Source organism: Oncorhynchus clarkii, chromosome 30 (genome assembly GCF_045791955.1).
Source record: "Oncorhynchus clarkii lewisi isolate Uvic-CL-2024 chromosome 30, UVic_Ocla_1.0, whole genome shotgun sequence".
NCBI lineage: Eukaryota > Metazoa > Chordata > Actinopteri > Salmoniformes > Salmonidae > Oncorhynchus > Oncorhynchus clarkii.
Genome location: NC_092176.1, coordinates 39,787,438 through 39,809,804, shown reverse-complemented (window position 1 = coordinate 39,809,804; position 22,367 = coordinate 39,787,438). Strand labels below are relative to the sequence as shown.

General features: G+C 41.6%; 2 protein-coding genes across 2 annotated transcripts; both read right to left on the bottom strand.

Annotated features, from left to right (window-relative positions):
- Positions 1-4,121: 4,121 nt before the first annotated feature.
- Positions 4,122-5,560, bottom strand: LOC139389953 (C-X-C motif chemokine 11-1-like). Its single transcript, XM_071137002.1, has 4 exons — positions 5,419-5,560; positions 5,092-5,218; positions 4,752-4,844; positions 4,122-4,258 (listed from the first exon to the last, which is right to left on the bottom strand). Exons 1-4 carry the CDS (start codon positions 5,486-5,488, stop codon positions 4,246-4,248), a joined length of 303 nt encoding a protein of 100 aa, XP_070993103.1. The 5' UTR covers positions 5,489-5,560; the 3' UTR covers positions 4,122-4,245.
- A 6,211-nt stretch (positions 5,561-11,771) lies between these two features.
- On the bottom strand, positions 11,772-12,518 carry LOC139389550 (C-X-C motif chemokine 11-1-like). The gene is made up of 3 exons (XM_071136367.1): positions 12,449-12,518; positions 12,122-12,248; positions 11,772-11,904 (listed from the first exon to the last, which is right to left on the bottom strand). Exons 1-3 carry the CDS (start codon positions 12,516-12,518, stop codon positions 11,772-11,774), a joined length of 330 nt encoding a protein of 109 aa, XP_070992468.1.
- Positions 12,519-22,367: the final 9,849 nt, after the last annotated feature.

Sequence of the window (22,367 nt, the reverse complement as noted above, 5' to 3'; positions counted from 1 at the left end):
TGAATTTTTTGTTGGAAAATCCAACTATCTGGATTCCGTTTCTTCCGGTCTCCACCAGGATGTTTTCAATGTGGACATTGGCAGCCATTGATTTGCAGACGAGGAGCTATTGAATATACATCGCCCTGTAATCATTTTGATAGATTATAAACGTTTACTAATACCTAAAGTTGGATTACAAAAGTATTTCGAAGTGTTTTGTGAAAGTTTATCGTCAACTTTTTTAATTTTAAAAAATGACGCAGCGTTTAAAAACAATGTTTTTTTCTGAATGACACAGCTTCCATAGAAAGCTATTTTGGGTATATATGGACCGATTTAAACGAAAAAAAGACCCAATAGTGATGTTTATGGGGCATATAGGAGTGCCAAGAAAGAAGCTCGTCAAAGGTAATGAATGTTTTATATTTTATTTCTGCGTTTTGTGCTGCGTCGGATAAGCAGAGTCTTTGTTTACGTCGCATTCAGGCATTTTGAGGTGTTGCATGCTATCCGATAATAGCTTCTCATGCTTTCGCCGAAAAGCATTTTAAAAATCTGACTTGTTGGCTAGGTTCACAACGAGTGTAGCTTTAATTCAATACCCTGCTTGTGAATTTTGATTAAGGTTTGAGTTTTAACGAGTAAATTTAGCATTTAGCGTAGCGCATTTGCATTTCCAGGTGACATCTACGTCTCAAGTAGGAGCAAGAAGTTAAAGGCAGAGAGGTGATACAATCTGTCTTTCCTCTTCCATCCCAAATGGCACCCTACATATTGCACTACTTTTGACCAGAGCCAAATAAACTATATTGTGCACTACTTTTGACCAGAGCCCTATTCCCTATATAGTGCACTTCTTTTGACCAGAGCCCTATTCCCTATATAGTGCACTACTTTAGACGAGAGCCCTATTCCTTATATTGTGCACTACTTTTGACCAGAGCCCTCTTCCCTATATAGTGCACTACTTTTGACCAGAGCCCTATTCCCTATATAGTGCACTACTTTTGACCAGAGCCCTATTCCCTATATAGTGCACTACTTTAGACTAGAGCCCTATTCCTTATATAGTGTACTATAATTGACCAGAGCCGTATTCCCTATATAGTGCACTACTTTTGAACAGAGCCCTATTCCCTATATAGTGCACTACTTTAGACGAGAGCCCTATTCCTTATATAGTGTACTATAATTGACCAGAGCCGTATTCCCTATATAGTGCACTACTGTTGACCAGAGCCCTATTCCCTATATAGTGCACTACTTTTGACCAGAGCCCTATTCCCTATATAGTGCACTACTTTAGACTAGAGCCCTATTCCTTATATAGTGTACTATAATTGACCAGAGCCCTATTCCCTATATAGTGCACTACTTTAGACTAGAGCCCTATTCCTTATATAGTGTACTATAATTGACCAGAGCCCTATTCCCTATATAGTGCACTACTTTAGACTAGAGCCCTATTCCTTATATAGTGTACTATAATTGACCAGAGCCGTATTCCCTATATAGTGCACTACTTTTGACCAGAGGACTATGTGTGCCATTTGGAAGTTAACCACGGCCTTTGTGGTTTCATTTCTATGATATCAAAGATAACGACGCCAGGCTACTCTAAGACACGTTTGGCACCACTAAAAGGCGTCCCTATAATTCCCATGAGAAACAATTCATACATATATTATGACAACATTTTGTGAAGTCTTTGTGAAGTTTTGGTCCAAGGGTTTTTTCAGCTGTTCCTGAGACAAGCCAAAGTTCAGTAGTCAAAGTCTATGCCTGTTTGTCAGTGATTGGTCAACAGTAGGGATTCTTCAATGAAGTGTATGTTGTCATTCAATGAGAGACGACTCGTTTTCATTCATATTATTGCACTTGAGAAACACTGCATCCAAACATTTTAGTTACATGTAAAATTGTACGACGAATTGTACGACAATTTGAAGAATTTGAAAGTGTTTTCACAGATTTATTTCCAAATACATTATTGAACATACCAAAACAACCTGGGTTAAATGCATGGGACTGTATTTAAATCAGTGTATTTTAATATTTTCAAACACATGCCAAGACTTTTCAAGTGTATTTCCAAAATGACTTACCAATATTCAACTACTAATGAATTAAAATTATCTAATACAGTAAAGAGCTAATACAGTAATTTATTTTTTTAAAATCTGAACTCAGATCTTATTGTTTACCTGTAATTAAGAATCCCTGTCAGATGAATGATCTGATCTCAGACCTGTAATTAAGAATCCCTGACAGATGAATGATCTGATCTCAGACCTGTAATAAAGGATCCCTGTCAGATGAATGATCTGATCTCAGACCTGTAATTAAGGATCCCTGTCAGATGAATGATCTGATCTCAGACCTTTAATTAAGGATCCCTGTCAGATGAATGATCTGATCTCAGACCTGTAATTAAGGATCCCTGTCAGATGAATGATCTGATCTCAGACCTGTAATTAAGGATCCCTGTCAGATGAATGATTTTAGAGAGCTAGTAACAGCTCCACAGTAACTGTACATGCTATCGTCAAATACCAAACATAAACAAATCCAATGCATTGTGTTTGTGTTAGAAAGGACCTTTGGCTCAGTATGGTATATTTATCAATAAGAGGACTGTGTTAATAGTAGACTACTGTAGAATAACTGACTGGGAGACAAGCAGATTCTGTGGAAAGGTTCCCGTTTCCAGGAAAGAAGTTTAGGTGTCCTTTTGAAAAAGGATGGAGCCGAGTTGGCTTTTATCCCTAGAATGTAATTTAAAGTCCTCAAGAGTGTTTTACTGTCATTCTTTATATTAGTTATCTATGTTCACTAGTATAGTTTCTTATTTTATTTATTTTAGTTAAGTAATTTCTCAATTGACTCTGTTTGCCAGTCTGCTGTGTTGTCAGAGTTATTTGCTATTCCCTTTGCCTCATCCCACTCAGCCATACAGTTTTTCAAATCATCATCTATCTCAAATCAAATCCAATTGTATTTGTCACATGCGTTGAATACAACAGGTGTAGTAGAGCTTACAGTGAATACTACACTCCCTGCCCTGCACTTACACCGAGTCAATGTGCTGGGGTACAGGATAATCGAGGTAATTTGTAATGTGTCTATGCATTGATAGTAAACAGTGGGTAGGAGCAGTGTAAAAACAATGTAGATAGTCAGGGTGGCCATATGAATAGTTGTTCAGCAGGTTTATGGCTCGGGGGTAGAAGCTGTTAAGGAGCATTTTGGTATCAGACTTGACGCTCCAGTATCGCTTGCCGTGCGGTAGCAGAGAGAACAGTCTATGACTTGGGTGACTGGAGGGGATTTGGCAGTTCTAACAGTCACTTTCTTCATGGGCGCATGACACAATTGTGTCTCGGAGCTCTACGGCTTGGTTTTTGCTCTGACATGCGTTGTCAACTCTGTGAGCTTACATAGACAGGTGTTTGACTTCCCAAATCATGTCCAATCAATTGAATTTACCACAGGTGGACAATCAAGTTGTTGAAATATCTCAAGGATGATCAATGGAAACAGGATGTACCTGAGCTCAATTTCGAGGAAAAGAGGTCAAATAGAGCAAGAAGTAGAGTCAAATGCTTCTTTACTAATTTGATAGAAAACCTGAGAAATACATACATATATTGTTGACATAATAAAAAAGTATATTTACATATTTACATGCTTTTTATTTTTTCCATTGGAAATGCTAGAAATGTCACTCAACTAGTAAGTCATATTGTGTAACAGATACTGACTTTGTACATTTAAAAAACAGCTTTCTAAGTACCATTCAACAATGTAAACATATATTTAGGCAGTCTTTAGGCAGTCTTCAGGCAGTCTTCTGGCAGTCTTCAGGCTGTCTTCAGGCTGTCTTCAGGCAGTCTTTAGGCAGTCTTCAGGCAGTATTTAGGCTGTCTTCAGGCAGTCTTCAGGCAGTCTTCAGGCAGTCTTCAGGCTGTCTTCAGGCTGTCTTCAGGCAGTCTTCAGGCAGTCTTCAGGCAGTCTTCAGGCTGTCTTCAGGCTGTCTTCAGGCTGTCTTCAGGCTGTCTTCAGGCAGTCTTCAGGCAGTCTTCAGGCAGTCTTCAGGCAGTCTTCAGGCAGTCTTCAGGCAGTCTTTAGGCAGTCTTCAGGCAGTCTTCAGGCAGTCTTCGGGCAGTCTTTAGGCTGTCTTCAGGCAGTTTTCAGGCAGTCTTCTTTGCATTCCTCCAGCTCTCTATCTCTATCGAGTTCTCACCTGAACTGGTGTCATTCATTTTACTGCACACTCCTGAAAGGAAAAACAATCATTATCCATGTATCATTAGTACATATATCATTAGTACATATATCAGTAATACATATATAATGTACATATAGTAATATACATATTACTGATATAATGCTGATGTACTGATATAATACTAATATAATGATGTACTGATATAGTACTGATGTAATACTGATGTACTGATATAATACTGATATACTGATATAATACTGATATAATGATATACTGACATAGTACTGATATAATAGTGATGTACTGATATCATATTGAAATACTGATATAATAATGAAATATTGATATAATACTGATGTACTGATATAATATGGAAATACTGATATAATACTGATGTAATGATATAATATGGAAATACTGATATAATACTGATGTACTGATGTAATACTAATGTACTGAGTATTGCTCTGTTGAGAAAGATGCATATGGATCAGTTAGTGTGTATTGAATCTGTAATGAAGTCTGCATATGTTGTCCTCACCTTCGGTTGTTCATTATTTTCCCAATGGTTTTCTTGGCAAATGGAGCCTCTGGATTCAGACACTTCTTCCCTTCTCCGTTCTTCAGAGTGACACTGAATATACAAGGAGAGAGAGACTACTGTTAGAAGTTAGCCTTCACCACTTTCCAACTGAGCATATAGAGAAATAATATTATCCTACTAGCAGGTGTACAAATAAATAGCAACATTTACCATTGTGTCCATCTACTGAGCTGGTCACAATATGCACTGATATTAATATGGTACAGACAGACAGACAGACAGACAGACAGACAGACAGACAGACAGACAGACAGACAGACAGACAGACATTTCTTACATGATCTCCATGTTCCTGCAGGAGTGGCTGGAGGTGTACACCTCGAGCTTCTCAATGTGAAGAGGTTTAACACGGTTCACCAGTCCATTCAGACACAGGCACCGAGCTTTAGAATGACCCACCTGGCCTGGAGATGACAAGAACAGTTTATGGCAGGTTTGGTTATGGCATTATTGCAGCTAAGAACTAAACTCTTCAGTCAGAAATCAAACCTATTATTTTACTACACATCTCCCTGGCTTTGCAAGTTGCTTTGTATGCTACAGACTTCTAATAAAGATGTCAACGATATTAGAAATATAATTGAAGATATTTCAGAGATGTTACCTTCAACATTGACCAGGAGCAGACAGGCTAGGAAGCTGATGAGGACCGTTGATGTCATCGTGTTGGTCATGGATACTGCTTCTTCAGTTTCTTTTAGAGTCTGGATGGACAGCTCAGTCAAGTGATGGAAGTTGTGAATGGAGGAGAGAAGTGATAGAAGTTGTGAATGGAGGAGAGCTTGGCTTGTATTTATACTGTATTTATAATAAGCCCCACCCTTTCTAAGACAGTCATCCAATGAGAAGGGGAGACAGAGAAAGAGAGGGGTTTTCCCTTTCCTCTGTTTCAGCTCCTTTCTCCTTTTCCCTGCTTCTTCTTTCACACAGGATTTCCCATTTCTCAGAAACACTCTCTCTGACAGTGAAATTTGAGGAGTGCTTAAAGGCAGAGAGGTGATACAATCTGTCTTTCCTCTTCCATCCCAAATGGCACCCTATTCCCTACATAGTGCACTACTTTTGACCAGAGCCCTAGCCGGCTGCCCTGCGGTACACCACACTCAACTGAATTTGCATGAGAGACCATTCCATTATCAATAACCCTCTGTGTTCTATTAGATAGGTAACTCTGTGTTCTATTAGATAGGTAACTGTGTTCTATTAGATAGGTGTTACGACTTCTGCCGAAGTCGTTGCCTCTCCTTGTTCGGGCGGTGCTCGGCGTTCGACGTCACCGGTCTTCTAGCCATCATCGATCCATTTTTCATATTCCATTGGTTTTGTCTTGTCTTCCCACACACCTGTTTTCAATCCCATTCATTACCTGTTGTGTATTTAACCCTCTGTTTCCCCTCATGTCTTTGTCAGAGATTGTTTATTGTCAGTGTAGTGTTTTTGTTGTATAGGTGCGCGACGGGTCTTCGTACCCATATTGGTTTATGTTCTTTTCCTGTTTAGTGTTATGGAGCATGTTTTTATGACATTATTAAAAGACTCCATTTAACACTCCGTTTGACTCTCCTGCGCCTGACTTCCCTGCCACCTATACACATATGCCTGACAATAGGTAACTAACTCTGTGTTCTATTAGATAGGTAATTCTGTCTTCTATTAGATGGGATACTCTGTGTTCTATTAGATAGGTAACTCTGGGTTCTATTAGATAGCTAACTCTGTCTTCTATTAGATGGGATACTCTGTGTTCTATTAGATAGGTAACTCTGGGTTCTATTAGATAGCTTGCTCTCAATCCATAATAAGGCAGAGGATGCACATTTTTTCAGCAATAGATTATGATCAATGTGTGACAAAGTCTTACCATCAATTTAATTCAGCCAATCATCAGTCCTTTGTGTGATAGGTAACTCTGTGTTCTATTAGATAGGTAACTCTGTCTTCTATTAGGTAGGTAACTCTGTCTTCTATTAGATAGGTAACTGTTATATTAGATAGGTAACTCTGTGTTGTATTAGATAGGTAACTCTGTGTTCTATTAGATAGGTAACTCTGTCTTCTATTAGATAGGTAACTGTTCTATTAGATAGGTAACTCTGTGTTCTATTAGATAGGTAACTCTGTCTTCTATTAGATAGGTAACTGTTCTATTAGATAGGTAACTCTGTGTTCTATTAGATAGGTAACTCTGTCTTCTATTAGATAGGTAACTGTTCTATTAGATAGGTAACTCTGTGTTATATTAGATAGATAACTCTGTGATCTATTAGATAGATAACTCTGTGTTCTATTAGATAGGTAACTCTGTGTTCCATTAGATAGTTAGCTCTCAATCCATAATAAGTTAGAGGATGCAAATCCATAACACTTACAGGGAGGGAGAGCGTAGTGCAGGGCAGGGAGGGAGAGTGGGAGAAGGCGTGACAAAGTCTTACCATCAATTTATTTCAGCTAATCATCAGTCCTTTGTGTCAGTACCAAGGATGTTGAGTACCCTTCCCTATAAGCATGTTGAACGTCTGTTGTTAATTTGTTTTCTGTCAAATAACTTTGTATTTGATCAAATAAAAATGTTTTTCCAAAAGTTTGCTAAGCATTTGTAAAAGGCTGATTGGTCATCTATTTGAACCATTAAATGGTGCTCTGCTATTCTTGGGTAGCTGAATGACCTTTGACTTCCTCCGTGTCTGAGGGCACACACCGTCTTCTAGGCTTCAACTGACGATAAGGCAAACAGGAGTCAAAGTGTATTCTGCTACCAACCTCAAGCAATTTACCATCAAGGTTGTCGGTACCTGGTGGTTTGTCCTTATTTATAGATAGCAAAAACAAATGTCACATCTTCCACAACTACGTTGTGGAACTCAAATGTTTGTCATATATAAGTTTTCTAGTCTTGTCAACAACAAAGATATTAAAGTAGTTGGTACTATCAAAGGGTTTTTGTTATGAACAAGCCATCTGCCTCAATGAAGGATGGAGCCGAGTTGGCTTTTTCCCTAGAATGTAATTTAAAGTCCTCAAGAGTGTTTTACTGTCATTCTTTATATTAGTTATCTATGTTCAGTAGTAGAGTTTCTTATTTTCTTTATTTTAGATAAGTAATTTCTCAATTGACTCTGTTTGCCAGTCTGCTGTGTTGTCAGACTTATTTGCTATTCCCTTTGCCTCATCCCACTCAGCCATACAGTTTTTCAAATCATCATCCATCTCAAATCAAATCCAATTGTATTTGTCACATGCGTTGAATACAACAGGTGTAGTAGACCTTACAGTGAAATGCTGAATACAACAGGTGTAGTAGACCTCACAGTGAAATGCTGAATACAACAGGTGTAGTAGACCTCACAGTGAAATGCTGAATACAACAGGTGTAGTAGACCTTACAGTGAAATGCTGAATACAACAGGTGTAGTAGACCTTACCATGAAATGCTGAATACAACAGGTGTAGTAGACCTTACCGTGAAATGCTGAATACAACAGGTATAGTATAGCTTACAGTGAAATGATGAATACAACAGGTGTAGTAGACCTTATCGTGAAATGCTGAATACAACAGGTGTAGTAGACCTTACAGTGAAATGATGAATACAACAGGTGTAGTAGACCTTACAGTGAAATGCTGAATACAACAGGTGTAGTAGACCTTACAGTGAAATGCTGAATACAACAGGTGTAGTAGACCTGACAGTGAAATGCTGAATACAACAGGTGTAGTAGACCTTACAGTGAAATGCTGAATACAACAGGTGTAGTAGACCTTACAGTGAAATGCTGAATACAACAGGTGTAGTAGACCTTACCGTGAAAAGCTGAATACAACAGGTGTAGTAGACCTTACCGTGAAATGCTGAATACAACAGGTGTAGTAGACCTTACCGTGAAATGCTGAATACAACAGGTGTAGTAGACCTTACAGTGAAATGCTGAATACAACAGGTGTAGTAGACCTTACCGTGAAATGATGAATACAACAGGTGTAGTAGACCTTACAGTGAAATGCTGAATACAACAGGTGTAGTAGACCTTACAGTGAAATGCTGAATACAACAGGTGTAGTAGACCTGACAGTGAAATGCTGAATACAACAGGTGTAGTAGACCTTACAGTGAAATGCTGAATACCACAGGTGTAGTAGACCTTACAGTGAAATGCTGAATACAACAGGTGTAGTAGACCTTACAGTGAAATGCTGAATACAACAGGTGTAGTAGACCTTACCGTGAAATGCTGAATACAACAGGTGTAGTAGACCTTACAGTGAAATGCTGAATACAACAGGTGTAGTAGACCTTACAGTGAAATGCTGAATACAACAGGTGTAGTAGACCTTACCGTGAAATGCTGAATACAACAGGTGTAGTAAACCTTACCGTGAAATGCTGAATACAACAGGTGTAGTAGACCTTACAGTGAAATGCTGAATACAACAGGTGTAGTAGACCTTACAGTGAAATGCTGAATACAACAGGTGTAGTAGACCTTACCGTGAAATGCTGAATACAACAGGTGTAGTAGACCTTACCGTGAACTGCTGAATACAACAGGTGTAGTAGACCTTACAGTGAAATGCTGAATACAACAGGTGTAGTAGACCTTACCGTGAAATGCTGAATAAAACAGGTGTAGTAGACCTTACCGTGAAATGCTTACTTACAAGCCCAAAACAAAAGTTTTAAAAAATCATATCATTCAAAAAGTAACACAGTACATCTACGTAACAATAACAAATTTATATACTGGGGCTACCGGTACCTTAGTCAATGTGGATGTTCTATACTGGGGCTACCGGTACAGAGTCTATGTGGAGGCTATATACTGGGGCTACCGGTACAGAGTCAATGTGGAGGCTATATACTGGGGCTACCGGTACAGAGTCAATGTGGAGGTTATATACTGGGGCTACCGGTACAGAGTCAATGTGGAGGCTATATACAGGGGCTACCGGTACAGAGTCAATGTGGAGGCTATATACTGGGGCTACCGGTACAGAGTCAATGTGGAGGCTATATACTGGGGATATCGGTATAGAGTCAATGTGGAGGCTATATACAGGGGGTACTGGTACAAAGTCAATGTGGAGGCTATATACAGGGGTACCGGTACCGAGTCAATGTGGAGGCTATATATTGGGGCTACCAGTACAGAGTCACTGTGGAGGATATATACAAGGGGTACTGGTACAGAGTCAATGTGGAGGCTATATACAGGGGGTACCGGTACCGAGTCAATGTGGAGGCTATATACAGGGGGGAGCCGGTACAGAGTCAATGTGGAGGCTATATACAGGGGGTACCGGTACAGAGTCAATGTGCTTGGGTACAGGATAGTCGAGGTAATTTGTAATGTGACTATGCATTGATAGTAAACAGTGGGTAGGAGCAGTGTAAAAACAATGTAGATAGTCAGGGTGGCCATTTGAATAGTTGTTCAGCAGATTTATGGCTCGGGGGTAGAAGCTGTTAAGGAGCATTTTGGTCCCAGACTTGGCGCTCCAGTATCGCTTGCTGTGCGGTAGCAGAGAGAACAGTCTATGACTTGGGTGACCGAAGGGGATTTGGCAGTTCTAACAGTCAGTTTCTTCATGGGCGCATGACACAATTGTGTCTCGGAGCTCTACGGCTTGGTTTTTTCTCTGACATGCGTTGTCAACTGTGGGACCTTATATAGACAGGTTTTTGACTTCCCAAATCATGTCCAATCAATTGAATTTACCACAGGTGGACAATCAAGTTGTTGAAATATCTCAAGGATGATCAATGGAAACAGGATGTACCTGAGCTCAATTTTGAGGAAAAGAGGTCAAATAGAGCAAGAAGTAGAGTCAAATGCTTCTTTATTAATTTGATAGAAAACCTGAGAAATACATACATATATTCTTGACATTACATAATAAAAAAGTATATTTACATATTTACATGCTTTTTATTTTTTCCATTGGAAATGCTAGAAATGTCACTCAACTAGTAAGTCATATTGTGTAACAGATACTGACTTTGTACATTTAAAAAACAGCTTTCTAAGTACCATTCAACAATGTAAACATATATTTAGGCAGTCTTCAGGTAGTCTTTAGGCAGTCTTCAGGCAGTCTTCAGGCAGTCTTTAGGCAGTCTTTAGGCAGTCTTCAGGCAGTCTTCAGGCAGTCTTCAGGCTGTCTTCAGGCAGTCTTCAGGCAGTCTTCAGGCAGTCTTCAGGCTGTCTTCAGGCAGTCTTCAGGCAGTCTTCAGGCAGTCTTTAGGCTGTCTTCAGGCAGTCTTCAGGCAGTCTTTAGGCTGTCTTCAGGCAGTCTTCAGGCAGTCTTCAGGCAGTCTTTAGGCAGTCTTCAGGCAGTCTTTAGGCTGTCTTCAGGCTGTCTTCAGGCAGTCTTCAGGCAGTCTTCTTTGCATTCCTCCAGCTCTCTCTCTCTCTCTCTCTCTCTATCGAGTTCTCACCTGAACTGGTGTCATTCATTTTACTGCACACTCCTGAAAGGAAAAACAATCATTATCCATATATCATTAGTACATATATCATTAGTACATATATCAGTAATACATATATAATATACATATTACTGATATAATGCTGATGTTCAGATATAATACTGATATACTGATTTACTGATATTGTACTGATATAATACTTATATACTGATATAATACTGATATAATGATATACTGATTTACTGATATTGTACTGATATAATACTTATATACTGATATAATACTGATATAATGATGTACTGATATAGTACTGATGTAATACTGATGTACTTATATAATACTGATATACTGATATAATACTGATATAATGATATACTGACATAGTACTGATATAATAGTGATGTACTGATATCATATTGAAATACTGATAATACTGATGTACTGATATAATATGGAAATACTGAAATAATACTGATGTACTGATGTAATACTGATGTACTGAGTATTGCTCTGTTGAGAAAGATGCATATGGATCAGTTAGTGTGTATTGAATCTGTAATGAAGTCTGCAAACCTTCGTTTTTTCATTATTTTCTCAATGGTTTTCTTGGCAAATGGAGCCTCTGGATTCAGACACTTCTTCCCTTCTCCGTTCTTCAGAGTGACACTGAATATACAAGGAGAGAGAGACTACAGTTAGAAGTTAGCCTTCACCACTTTCCAACTGAGCATAGAGAGAAATAATATTATCCTACTAGCAGGTGTACAAATAAATAGCAACATTTACCATTGTGTCCATCTACTGAGCTGGTCACAATATGCACTGATATTAATATGGTACAGACAGACAGACAGACAGACAGACAGACAGACAGATTTCTTACATGATCTCCATGTTCCTGCAGGAGTGGCTGGAAGTGTACACCTCGAGCTTCTCAATGTGAAGAGGTTTAACACGGTTCACCAGTCCATTCAGACACAGGCACCGAGCTTTAGAATGACCCACCTGGCCTGGAGATGACAAGAACAGTTTATGGCAGGTTTGGTTATGGCATTATTGCAGCTAAGAACTAAACTCTTCAGTCAGAAATCAAACCTATTATTTTACTACACATCTCCCTGGCTTTGCAAGTTGCTTTGTATGCTACAGACTTCTAATAAAGATGTCAACGATATTAGAAATATAATTGAAGATATTTCAGAGATGTTACCTTCAACATTGGCCAGGAGCAGACAGGCAAGGAAGCTGATGAGGACCTTTAATGTCATCGTGTTGGTCATGGATACTGCTTCTTCAGTTTCTTTCAGAGTCTGGATGGACAGCTCAGTCAAGTGATGGAAGTTGTGAATGAAGGAGAGAAGTGATAGAAGTTGTGAATGGAGGAGAGCTTGGCTTGTATTTATACTGAATTCCATGCCCTCTCTGGCAGTCATCCAATGAGAGTAGGAGGAAGATGAAAGCGGGAGTTTTTCCCTTTTCCCTGCTTCTCCTTTCTCACGAGACATCTTGTTTCTCAGAAACACTCTCTGACAGTGAACCAGGAGGCATGTTGAAGGCAGGGGGAAACAGCCTCTCTGACAGTAGACCAGGAGGCATGTTGAAGGCAGGGGGAAACAGCCTCTCTGACAGTGAACCAGGAGGCATGTTGAAGGCAGGGGGAAACAGCCTCTCCGACAGTGAACCAGGAGGCATGTTGAAGGCAGGGGGAAACAGCCTCTCTGACAGTGAACCAGGAGGCATGTTGAAGGCAGGGGGAAACAGCCTCTCTGACAGGGAATGACCTACTCCATAACCGTACAGGGTTTGAATTACAGGGGGGGGGGGGGGGGTCACATAATAGAAATACCAATGTGAGCCCCCCCCCCCCCCCCCCCATATCAACATCTTGCCACCATCAAAACTCAATGTATAGATCGAACCCTGTTCCCATAAAATATCTAAACAGTAAGGGAAGCATGTTGGAGGCATGATATGATCCAAGCTGGCTGAGCAGCACTGAAGAGGACCTTGCATTGCATGACCAAATCCTCCCCGATATTCTGTTGAATGAGAGACAACTATACATTTTCCTGAGAACTCAAAAGACGAATCTCATGTGCAAATACATTCTGTTTGACTGTTACCTGCAATAGATCATGTAAAAATGATCCTTATCTAATGAACACTATGCAGGGAGTTGGTAACAGCTCCACGGGAGCTGTAGAATATAACACAAATACCATAAAACAAATGCACTATTGTGTTTGTGTTAGTGGAGTCTGAATAATGAATAAAAGTACAAGGTTCATTGTATCAATCTGGTATATTTATAACATGAATTGATTCACCTAATCAATGAGAGGAATGTGTTAATAGTAGACTACTGTAGAATAACTGACTGGGAGACAAGCAGGTTCTGTTGGAAAGGTTCCCGTTTCCAGCAAAGAGGTTTAGGTGTCCTTTTGAAAAAAGGCCAAATGAAAGTGAAACTGAAATGGAATACAGGCCTAGTTCCCTCCTTATTGAAGGAATGTAATTTCAGTTCTGGACTTTCCCTTTCAGCTCTTACATCTGGTCGGTTTAAATCAAAATCAAATCAATCTTTGTTTGTCACATGCGCCGAATACAACAAGTGTAGACCTTACCGTGAAATGTTGACTTAACAAGCCCTTTTTTCCCCAATGCCTCACAAAGATGGGCACTGATTGGTAAAAAATCATTATTTTTTTTAAAAGCAGACACTAAATATTCCTTTGAGCATGTTGATGTTATTAATTACACTTTGAATGGTGTATCAATACACCCAGTCACTACAAAGACACAGGCCTCCTTTATAACTCAGTTGCCAAAGAGGAAGGAAACAGCTCAGGGATTTCACCATGAGGCCAATGGTGACTTTAAAACAGTTACAGAGTTTGATGACTGTGAAAGGAGAAAACTGAGGATGGATCAACAGCATAGCTAAATGGGATAGCAGGGAAATGGTTTGATTTCAAGGAAAGCAGTGGTGTCCTTGTGTGTCTGTAACTCCAACAGGGCTGTGTGGCAGAGGACCAAGTAAAAATAGAAGTAAAGGGAAAACAGTCTGAGGAATCAAAGGAGAGTAGTTTCACTTCTCAAAGGTCTACCTCACAGACTTCTTCTCGCTGTCTCCCCCTCTCTCCTAAACGTCATTAGAACGGTACACACCTCTCTCTCTCTTGAGTCACGCATTACGTAACGACATGCAGATGCAATTAGAAAAAGGGTTGTGTCCATTAGGCACCGAACGGAACAGAAAACAGACTAGTTCAAGGGAGGGACAACCTGGACTTGTACAAAAAATAAACGCTCCTTCTTAGTTTTCCGTTGGAAAACGTTTTGGAACGTTGTTTCCTGATGAACATCACCCTGATGAATAACTAATGCTTTAGTGACTTCCTCAGCTCAAGTGGATCTGTTCATTTAAAAGCCCCCTTTTCTGGTCCCTCGGCGCCGACCGAAGGCCGCATCTCGGCCACCAAACCGGTTAAAGGAGGGGGGAACTAACGTCTGCTGGCCGTGTGTCAGAGGCCTGGTGCCTTCCCGCTCGACCGCTCGACCAAAGTGTTTGTGTGCGTGCCTCAAAGTAATCTAATTTTAGCACATGCCTTTTCGTTGAAGGCAGTCAGAGATTTCGAACTAGATAACAAATTTGAGCAAGTTTCCACTAAAATAATGTTTATGTAATCTTCCTTTTTTGATTGACCATCCCGTCCCTTTACTGGGTAAACTGGTATCTACTAACAAATGAAAGTGCCTATACCAATTACCAATTTCCTCCAGCCCTGGGTGTACAGACGCTCTGCTATCTGCATGGTGTGCTGCCAACCCATACCTAAAATGGAAGCGATCACAATTCAGACACACTCTTCAGAGGACCACAATGCAAATACACAATATATACAAAAGTATGAGGACACCTTCAAATTAGTGCATTTGGCTAGTTCAGCCACACCCGTTACCCGTGGAGTGGAGTAAAGCTCACCGCCATTGGACTCTGGAGCAGTGGAAACGCGTTCTCTGGAGTGATGAATCACGCTTCACCATCTGGCAGTCCGATGGACGAATCTGGGTTTGGCGGATGCCAGGACAACGCTACCTGCCCCAATGCATAGTGCCAACTGTAAAGTTTGGTGGAGGAGGAATAATGGTCTGGGGCTGTTTTTCATGGTTTGGGCCTTTTAGTTCCAGTGAAGGGAAATCTTAACGCTACAGCACACAATGACATTCTAGATGATTCTGTGCTTCCAACCTTGTGGCACAAGATTGGGGAAGGTTCTTTCCTGTTTCAGCATGACAATGTCCCCGAGGTCGGTGTGGAAGAACTTGACTGGCCTGCACAGATCCCTGACTTCAACCCCATTGAACACCTTTGGGATGAATGGGAACGCCGACTGCTAGCCAGGCCTAATCACCCAACATCAATGCCTGACCTCACTAATCCTCGTGGCTGAATGGAAGCAAGTCCCAATAGCAATGTTCCAACATCTAGTGGAAAGCCTTCCCAGAAGAGTGGAGGCTATTATAGCAGCAAAGGGGGGACCGACTCTATATTAATGCCCATGATTTTGGAATGAGATGTTTGACAAGCAGGTGTCCACATACTTTTGGTCACATAGTGTAAGTTGCAATAATTTTGTTCCAACCTTGATGATTGTAAATACAGTGTATACACTTCTGCTGAACTGTGTAGTTATTTAGCAGATATCTTGAAGAAGGTTTAACATTCAATGATCACGATACCTGCAGGCCATAGCCATATATGTCAGAGATAAACAATTCCACAATGTGTTAGCGGAGCACAACTAACTTTCCACAGAGTTGCATTATTTTCCAGAGAACACGTAGAGCCTCGAGTTAATTATCCCTTTCATAACAAGGCTATCATTTAACACATTTGTCACTAGAAATGTGTTAATTTGCTGGTAGAAATTTGTTCAAAATCCACTGAAGTAAGTTAGCCAGCAAGTTCACTAGATAGCTACAGTGGCTAGTTCCCTTGGTAACCAAACAATCAGTGCTAACTTGCTATTATTAAAATCGAATTCAACAATGTTTTCTATTTGACTTTTTTCTTTCAAAAGCAGCTCAAACATAGAACATGTATTTTATTTAACCTTTATTTTATCAGGGAGTCATACTGAGACCAAGGTCTCTTTTACAGATGAGCCCTGAATTACATAAATGACTGAAAATACACATATCAAGACATAAATACAAAATTCACGAAGAAAGAAAAAACAAACCCATTCATCAGTAATATGGTCCTCAACCAGCTTTCTGAATGGCCCCTAGAGGCACCAAAACATCACATTCATCAGTAATATGGTCCTCAACCAGCTTTCTGAATGGCCCCTAGAGGCACCAAAACATCACATTCATCAGTAATATGGTCCTCAACCAGCTTTCTGAATGGCCCTAGAGGCACCAAAACATCACATTCATCAGTAATAAGGTCCTCAACCAGCTTTCTGAATGGCCCCTAGAGGCACCAAAACATCACATTCATCAGTAATATGGTCTTTAACCAGCTTTCTGAATGGCCCCTAGAGGCACCAAAACATCACATTCATCAGTAATATGGTCCTCAACCAGCTTTCTGAATGGCCCTAGAGGCACCAAAACATCACATTCATCAGTAATAAGGTCCTCAACCAGCTTTCTGAATGGCCCTAGAGGCACCAACACATCACATTCATCAGTAATATGGTCCTCAACCAGCTTTCTGAATGGCCCCTAGAGGCACCAGAACATCACATTCATCAGTAATAAGGTCCTCAACCAGCTTTCTGAATGGACCTAGAGGGACCAGAACATCACATTCATCAGTAATATGGTCCTCAACCAGCTTTCTGAATGGCCCCTAGAGGCACCAAAACATCACATTCATCAGTAATATGGTCCTCAACCAGCTTTCTGAATGGCCCCTAGAGGCACCAAAACATCACATTCATCAGTAATATGGTCCTCAACCAGCTTTCTGAATGGCCCCTAGAGGCACCAAAACATCACATTCATCAGTAATATGGTCCTCAACCAGCTTTCTGAATGGCCCCTAGAGGCACCAAAACATCACATTCATCAGTAATATGGTCCTCAACCAGCTTTCTGAATGGACCTAGAGGGACCAAAACATCACATTCATCAGTAATAAGGTCCTCAACCAGCTTTCTGAATGGACCTAGAGGGACCAGAACATCACATTCATCAGTAATATGGTCCTCAACCAGCTTTCTGAATGGCCCCTAGAGGCACCAAAACATCACATTCATCAGTAATAAGGTCCTCAACCAGCTTTCTGAATGGCCCCTAGAGGCACCAAAACATCACATTCATCAGTAATATGGTCCTCAACCAGCTTTATGAATGGCCCTAGAGGCACCAAAACATCACATTCATCAGTAATATGGTCCTCAACCAGCTTTCTAAATGGCCCCTAGAGGCACCAAAACATCACATTCATCAGTAATATGGTCCTCAACCAGCTTTATGAATGGCCCCTAGAGGCACCAAAACATCACATTCATCAGTAATAAGGTCCTCAACCAGCTTTCTAAATGGCCCCTAGAGGCACCAAAACATCACATTCATCAGTAATATGGTCCTCAACCAGCTTTATGAATGGCCCCTAGAGGCACCAAAACATCACATTCATCAGTAATATGGTCCTCAACCAGCTTTATGAATGGCCCTAGAGGCACCAAAACATCACATTCATCAGTAATATGGTCCTCAACCAGCTTTATGAATGGCCTTAGAGGCACCAGAACATCACATTCATCAGTAATAAGGTCCTCAACCAGCTTTATGAATGGCCCTAGAAAGTTAGACACTCAAATATCACCCCCCCCCCCAAAAAAAAAACCTTGTTATTGTAATGTTGAGAGTTTAGCATGTCTTGGGGTATGATATTTGTAAAATATATGTAGCTAAGTGAGAGTAAATTGGTTAATTATGCTAATTTTAGTCCACATTGCCAAACTTCATAAATACTGCACCCTCAACTTAAAAACTCCTCTGCTAGTTATACATTCATGTTACTAAGAAATTTGCTGGAAAAAAAACTGATTCATTTGTTTTGTTGTTTTGTTGAATAATCATGACAGGTTTGAGATATTTGTCGTAAGACGACAGTGGCGAAGGATATCATTGCTACTTAACACGGATACAAGTTCAGTTTGAGATCCAGGGTAAGTGGATCTTGGGTTAGGGTCAGTGTTAGGGTCATTGTTAGGGTTAAGGCTTGGTTTAGAATTGGGGCTCAGCTTAGCCTGTATGAATCAGAAGGTCTCTGATTTGAAGGATCTTGTTGTGGCGCTCCACAGTGTGGGGTCTGACAGCCCGAAGGAGATATTTATATTGGTAGTACTTGGTAGTACTTGGTAGTACTTGGTAGTACTTGGTCTGGAACCTGGAACACATTCCAACAACAGGACAGCCCCACTGGCATTAGCACAGTTAACACTTCATTAAATCAGCCAAACTCAGTGGATCCTTCTCCCCAAAAAAACTTTCTCTCCTTCATTGGACTGATCTGAAGCGAGTGATCAGGACAAAGTCAGTCTGACGATGAGAAGTGATCAGGACAAAGCCAGTCTGACGATGAGAAGTGATCAGGACAAAGTCAGTCTGACGATGAGAAGTGATCAGGACAAAGTCAGTCTGACGATGAGAAGTGATCAGGACAAAGCCAGTCTGACAATGAGAAGTGATCAGGACAAAGCCAGTCTGACGATGAGAAGTGATCAGGACAAAGCCAGTCTGACGATGAGAAGTGATCAGGACAAAGCCAGTCTGATGATGAGAAGTGATCAGGACAAAGTCAGTCTGATGATGAGGAGTGATCAAGACAAAGCCAGTCTGATGATGAGGAGTGATCAAGACAAAGCCAGTCTGATGAGAAGAAGAGGAGAGGACAGGTTTTAAGAAAATGACACATCTGTGGCTGTGTAATGTAACAAGTGAAGGCAATACTCTCTCTGTATATGTGTAGAGTAGAGAGTAGAGTAGAGTAGAGTAGAGTAGAGTAGAGTAGAGTAGAGTAGGGTAGAGTAGGGTAGAGTAGAGTAGAGTAGAGTAGGGTAGGGTAGGGTAGAGTAGAGTAGAGTAGAGTAGAGTAGAGTAGGGTAGGGTAGGGTAGAGTAGAGTAGGGTAGAGTAGAGTAGAGTAGAGTAGAGTAGGGTAGGGTAGGGTAGAGTAGAGTAGAGTAGAGTAGAGTAGGGTAGAGTGGGGTGGGGTGGGGTAGGGTAGGGTAGGGTAGGGTAGGGTAGGGTAGGGTAGGGTAGGGTAGGGTAGGGTAGAGTAGAGTAGAGTAGAGTAGAGTAGGGTAGAGTAGAGTAGAGTAGAGTAGAGTAGAGTAGAGTAGAGTAGAGTAGAGTAGAGTAGGGTAGGGTAGAGTAGGGTGGGGTGGGGTAGGGTAGGGTAGAGTAGAGTAGAGTAGAGTAGGGTAGAGTAGAGTAGAGTAGAGTAGAGTAGGGTAGGGTAGGGTAGAGTAGAGTAGGGTAGAGTGGGGTGGGGTGGGGTAGGGTAGGGTAGGGTAGGGTAGGGTGGGGTAGGTAGGGTAGGGTAGGGTAGGGTGGGGTGGGGTGGGGTGGGGTAGGGTAGGGTAGGGTAGAGTAGAGTAGAGTAGGGTAGGGTAGAGTAGGGTAGGGTAGGGTAGGGTAGAGTAGAGTAGAGTAGAGTAGGGTAGGGTAGGGTAGGGTAGGGTACTGGGTGGGGTGGGGTGGGGTGGGGTAGGGTAGGGTAGGGTAGAGTAGAGTAGGGTAGAGTAGAGTAGAGTAGAGTAGAGTAGAGTAGAGTAGGGTGGGGTAGGGTAGGGTAGGGTAGGGTAGGGTAGGGTGGGGTGGGGTAGGGTAGGGTAGAGTAGGGTAGGGTAGGGTAGGGTAGAGTAGAGTAGGGTAGGGTAGGGTAGGGTAGGGTAGAGTAGAGTAGGGTAGGGTAGGGTAGAGTAGAGTAGAGTAGAGTAGGGTAGGGTAGAGTAGAGTAGAGTAGAGTAGAGTAGAGTAGGGTAGGGTAGAGTAGAGTAGAGTAGAGTAGAGTAGAGTAGGGTAGAGTAGAGTAGAGTAGAGTAGAGTAGAGTAGAGTAGAGTAGGGTAGGGTAGGGTAGGGTAGGGTAGGGTAGAGTAGAGTAGAGTAGAGTAGAGTAGGGTAGGGTAGGGTAGAGTAGAGTAGGGTAGGGTAGGGTAGAGTAGAGTAGGGTAGAGTAGGGTGGGGTGGGGTAGGGTAGGGTAGGGTAGAGTAGAGTAGAGTGACCATTCTCTTGAAGGGTCTACCCATCCCTAGCTTTGACGCTGACCCCAACTTTGTGACCATTCTCTTGAAGGGTCTACCCATCCCTAGCTGTGACGCTGACCCCAACTTTGTGACCATTCTCTTGAAGGGTCTACCCATCCCTAGCTGTGACGCTGACCCCAACTTCGTGACCATTCACTTGAAGGGTCTACCCATAGGTAGGGTAGAGTAGAGTAGGGTAGGGTAGGGTAGGGTAGGGTAGGGTAGGGTAGAGTAGAGTAGGGTAGGGTAGGGTAGAGTAGAGTAGAGTAGGGTAGGGTAGAGTAGAGTAGAGTAGAGTAGAGTAGGGTAGGGTAGAGTAGAGTAGAGTAGAGTAGAGTAGAGTAGGGTAGAGTAGAGTAGAGTAGAGTAGAGTAGAGTAGAGTAGGGTAGGGTAGGGTAGGGTAGGGTAGGGTAGAGTAGAGTAGAGTAGAGTAGAGTAGAGTAGAGTAGAGTAGGGTAGGGTAGGGTAGAGTAGAGTAGGGTAGGGTAGGGTAGAGTAGAGTAGGGTAGAGTAGGGTGGGGTGGGGTAGGGTAGGGTAGGGTAGAGTAGAGTAGAGTGACCATTCTCTTGAAGGGTCTACCCATCCCTAGCTGTGACGCTGACCCCAACTTTGTGACCATTCTCTTGAAGGGTCTACCCATCCCTAGCTGTGACGCTGACCCCAACTTTGTGACCATTCTCTTGAAGGGTCTACCCATCCCTAGCTGTGACGCTGACCCCAACTTCGTGACCATTCACTTGAAGGGTCTACCCATCCCTAGCTCTGACGCTGACCTAAACGTTGTGACCATTCACTTGAAGGGTCTACCCATCCCTAGCTGTGACGCTGACCCCAACTTTGTGACCATTCACTTGAAGGGTCTACCCATCCCTAGCTGTGACGCTGACCTAAACGTTGTGACCATTCACTTGAAGGGTCTACCCATCCCTAGCTGTGACGCTGACCCCAACTTTATGACGCTAACTTTCACTATGAGTGTTGAATGTTCTTGGTTGCCACTGGTTATTACTACGCTGTGAGGTTTATGTGAAGACAAACTATGTGCTTTGATTTAGTATTCTCATCCTTTGTTGTTGCTGTTGCTATTAGGCTCATTCTAACAGCACAGTATGAGCTACAGTGCTACCACCCGGCTGAGCATTAGCTCTCTTAGTGGAAGGTCAAACCGTCAAAATGAATCAAGTTTTGATTCTTATTGTTTTAGGGTACGGTAGTTGTATGTAGTTAGTTATTTTCGGGCATTTGGACAAGACAGAATTAGGCCTAAGACAGTAAGCTAAACCTAGGCTACAGGGCACTACGGTGCTTCCATTTCGGTTACAAATGTTCCTAAGTGTTTTGCTGTGCTACCTGACATTTTGATTTGGGAGCGCCAGTGCCCCAACAGTACTCAGATACCATTTAGTACAACATAAAAAAAGTGAAAAGGGAGAGCTTCTTCGGGAGATGAGCTTCAAAAGTAACTAGGATTCATATAGCCAACGCAGACTACATCTCTATCATTAACCCTGTATTTTGTAATTGCTGGCAATTCTTATCAATAACACGCTGAATATTTTTCCTTGTGCTCCTAAATCTTTTCATGTGCTCCTACATTTTTCATCTGAGGTGCACATGTGCTCCTCGTAAAAACAATCTCAGCGTAGAGCCCTGGGCTTGTAGTTGTATTTAGTTGCACAGATGTAATGTTTAGTGCCTGATGTTTTATCTGCTCAGCTTCAGCTGCCACTAGCCTAATGACAAGACATTATATCATTAAACAAGGGACAGTAAATCTCTAGGTTTAACAATGATATTCAATCCCTTTTGGTGTTGTGTTTTCCGTGTTCGGCTCCAACTCAACGTTGATATTTA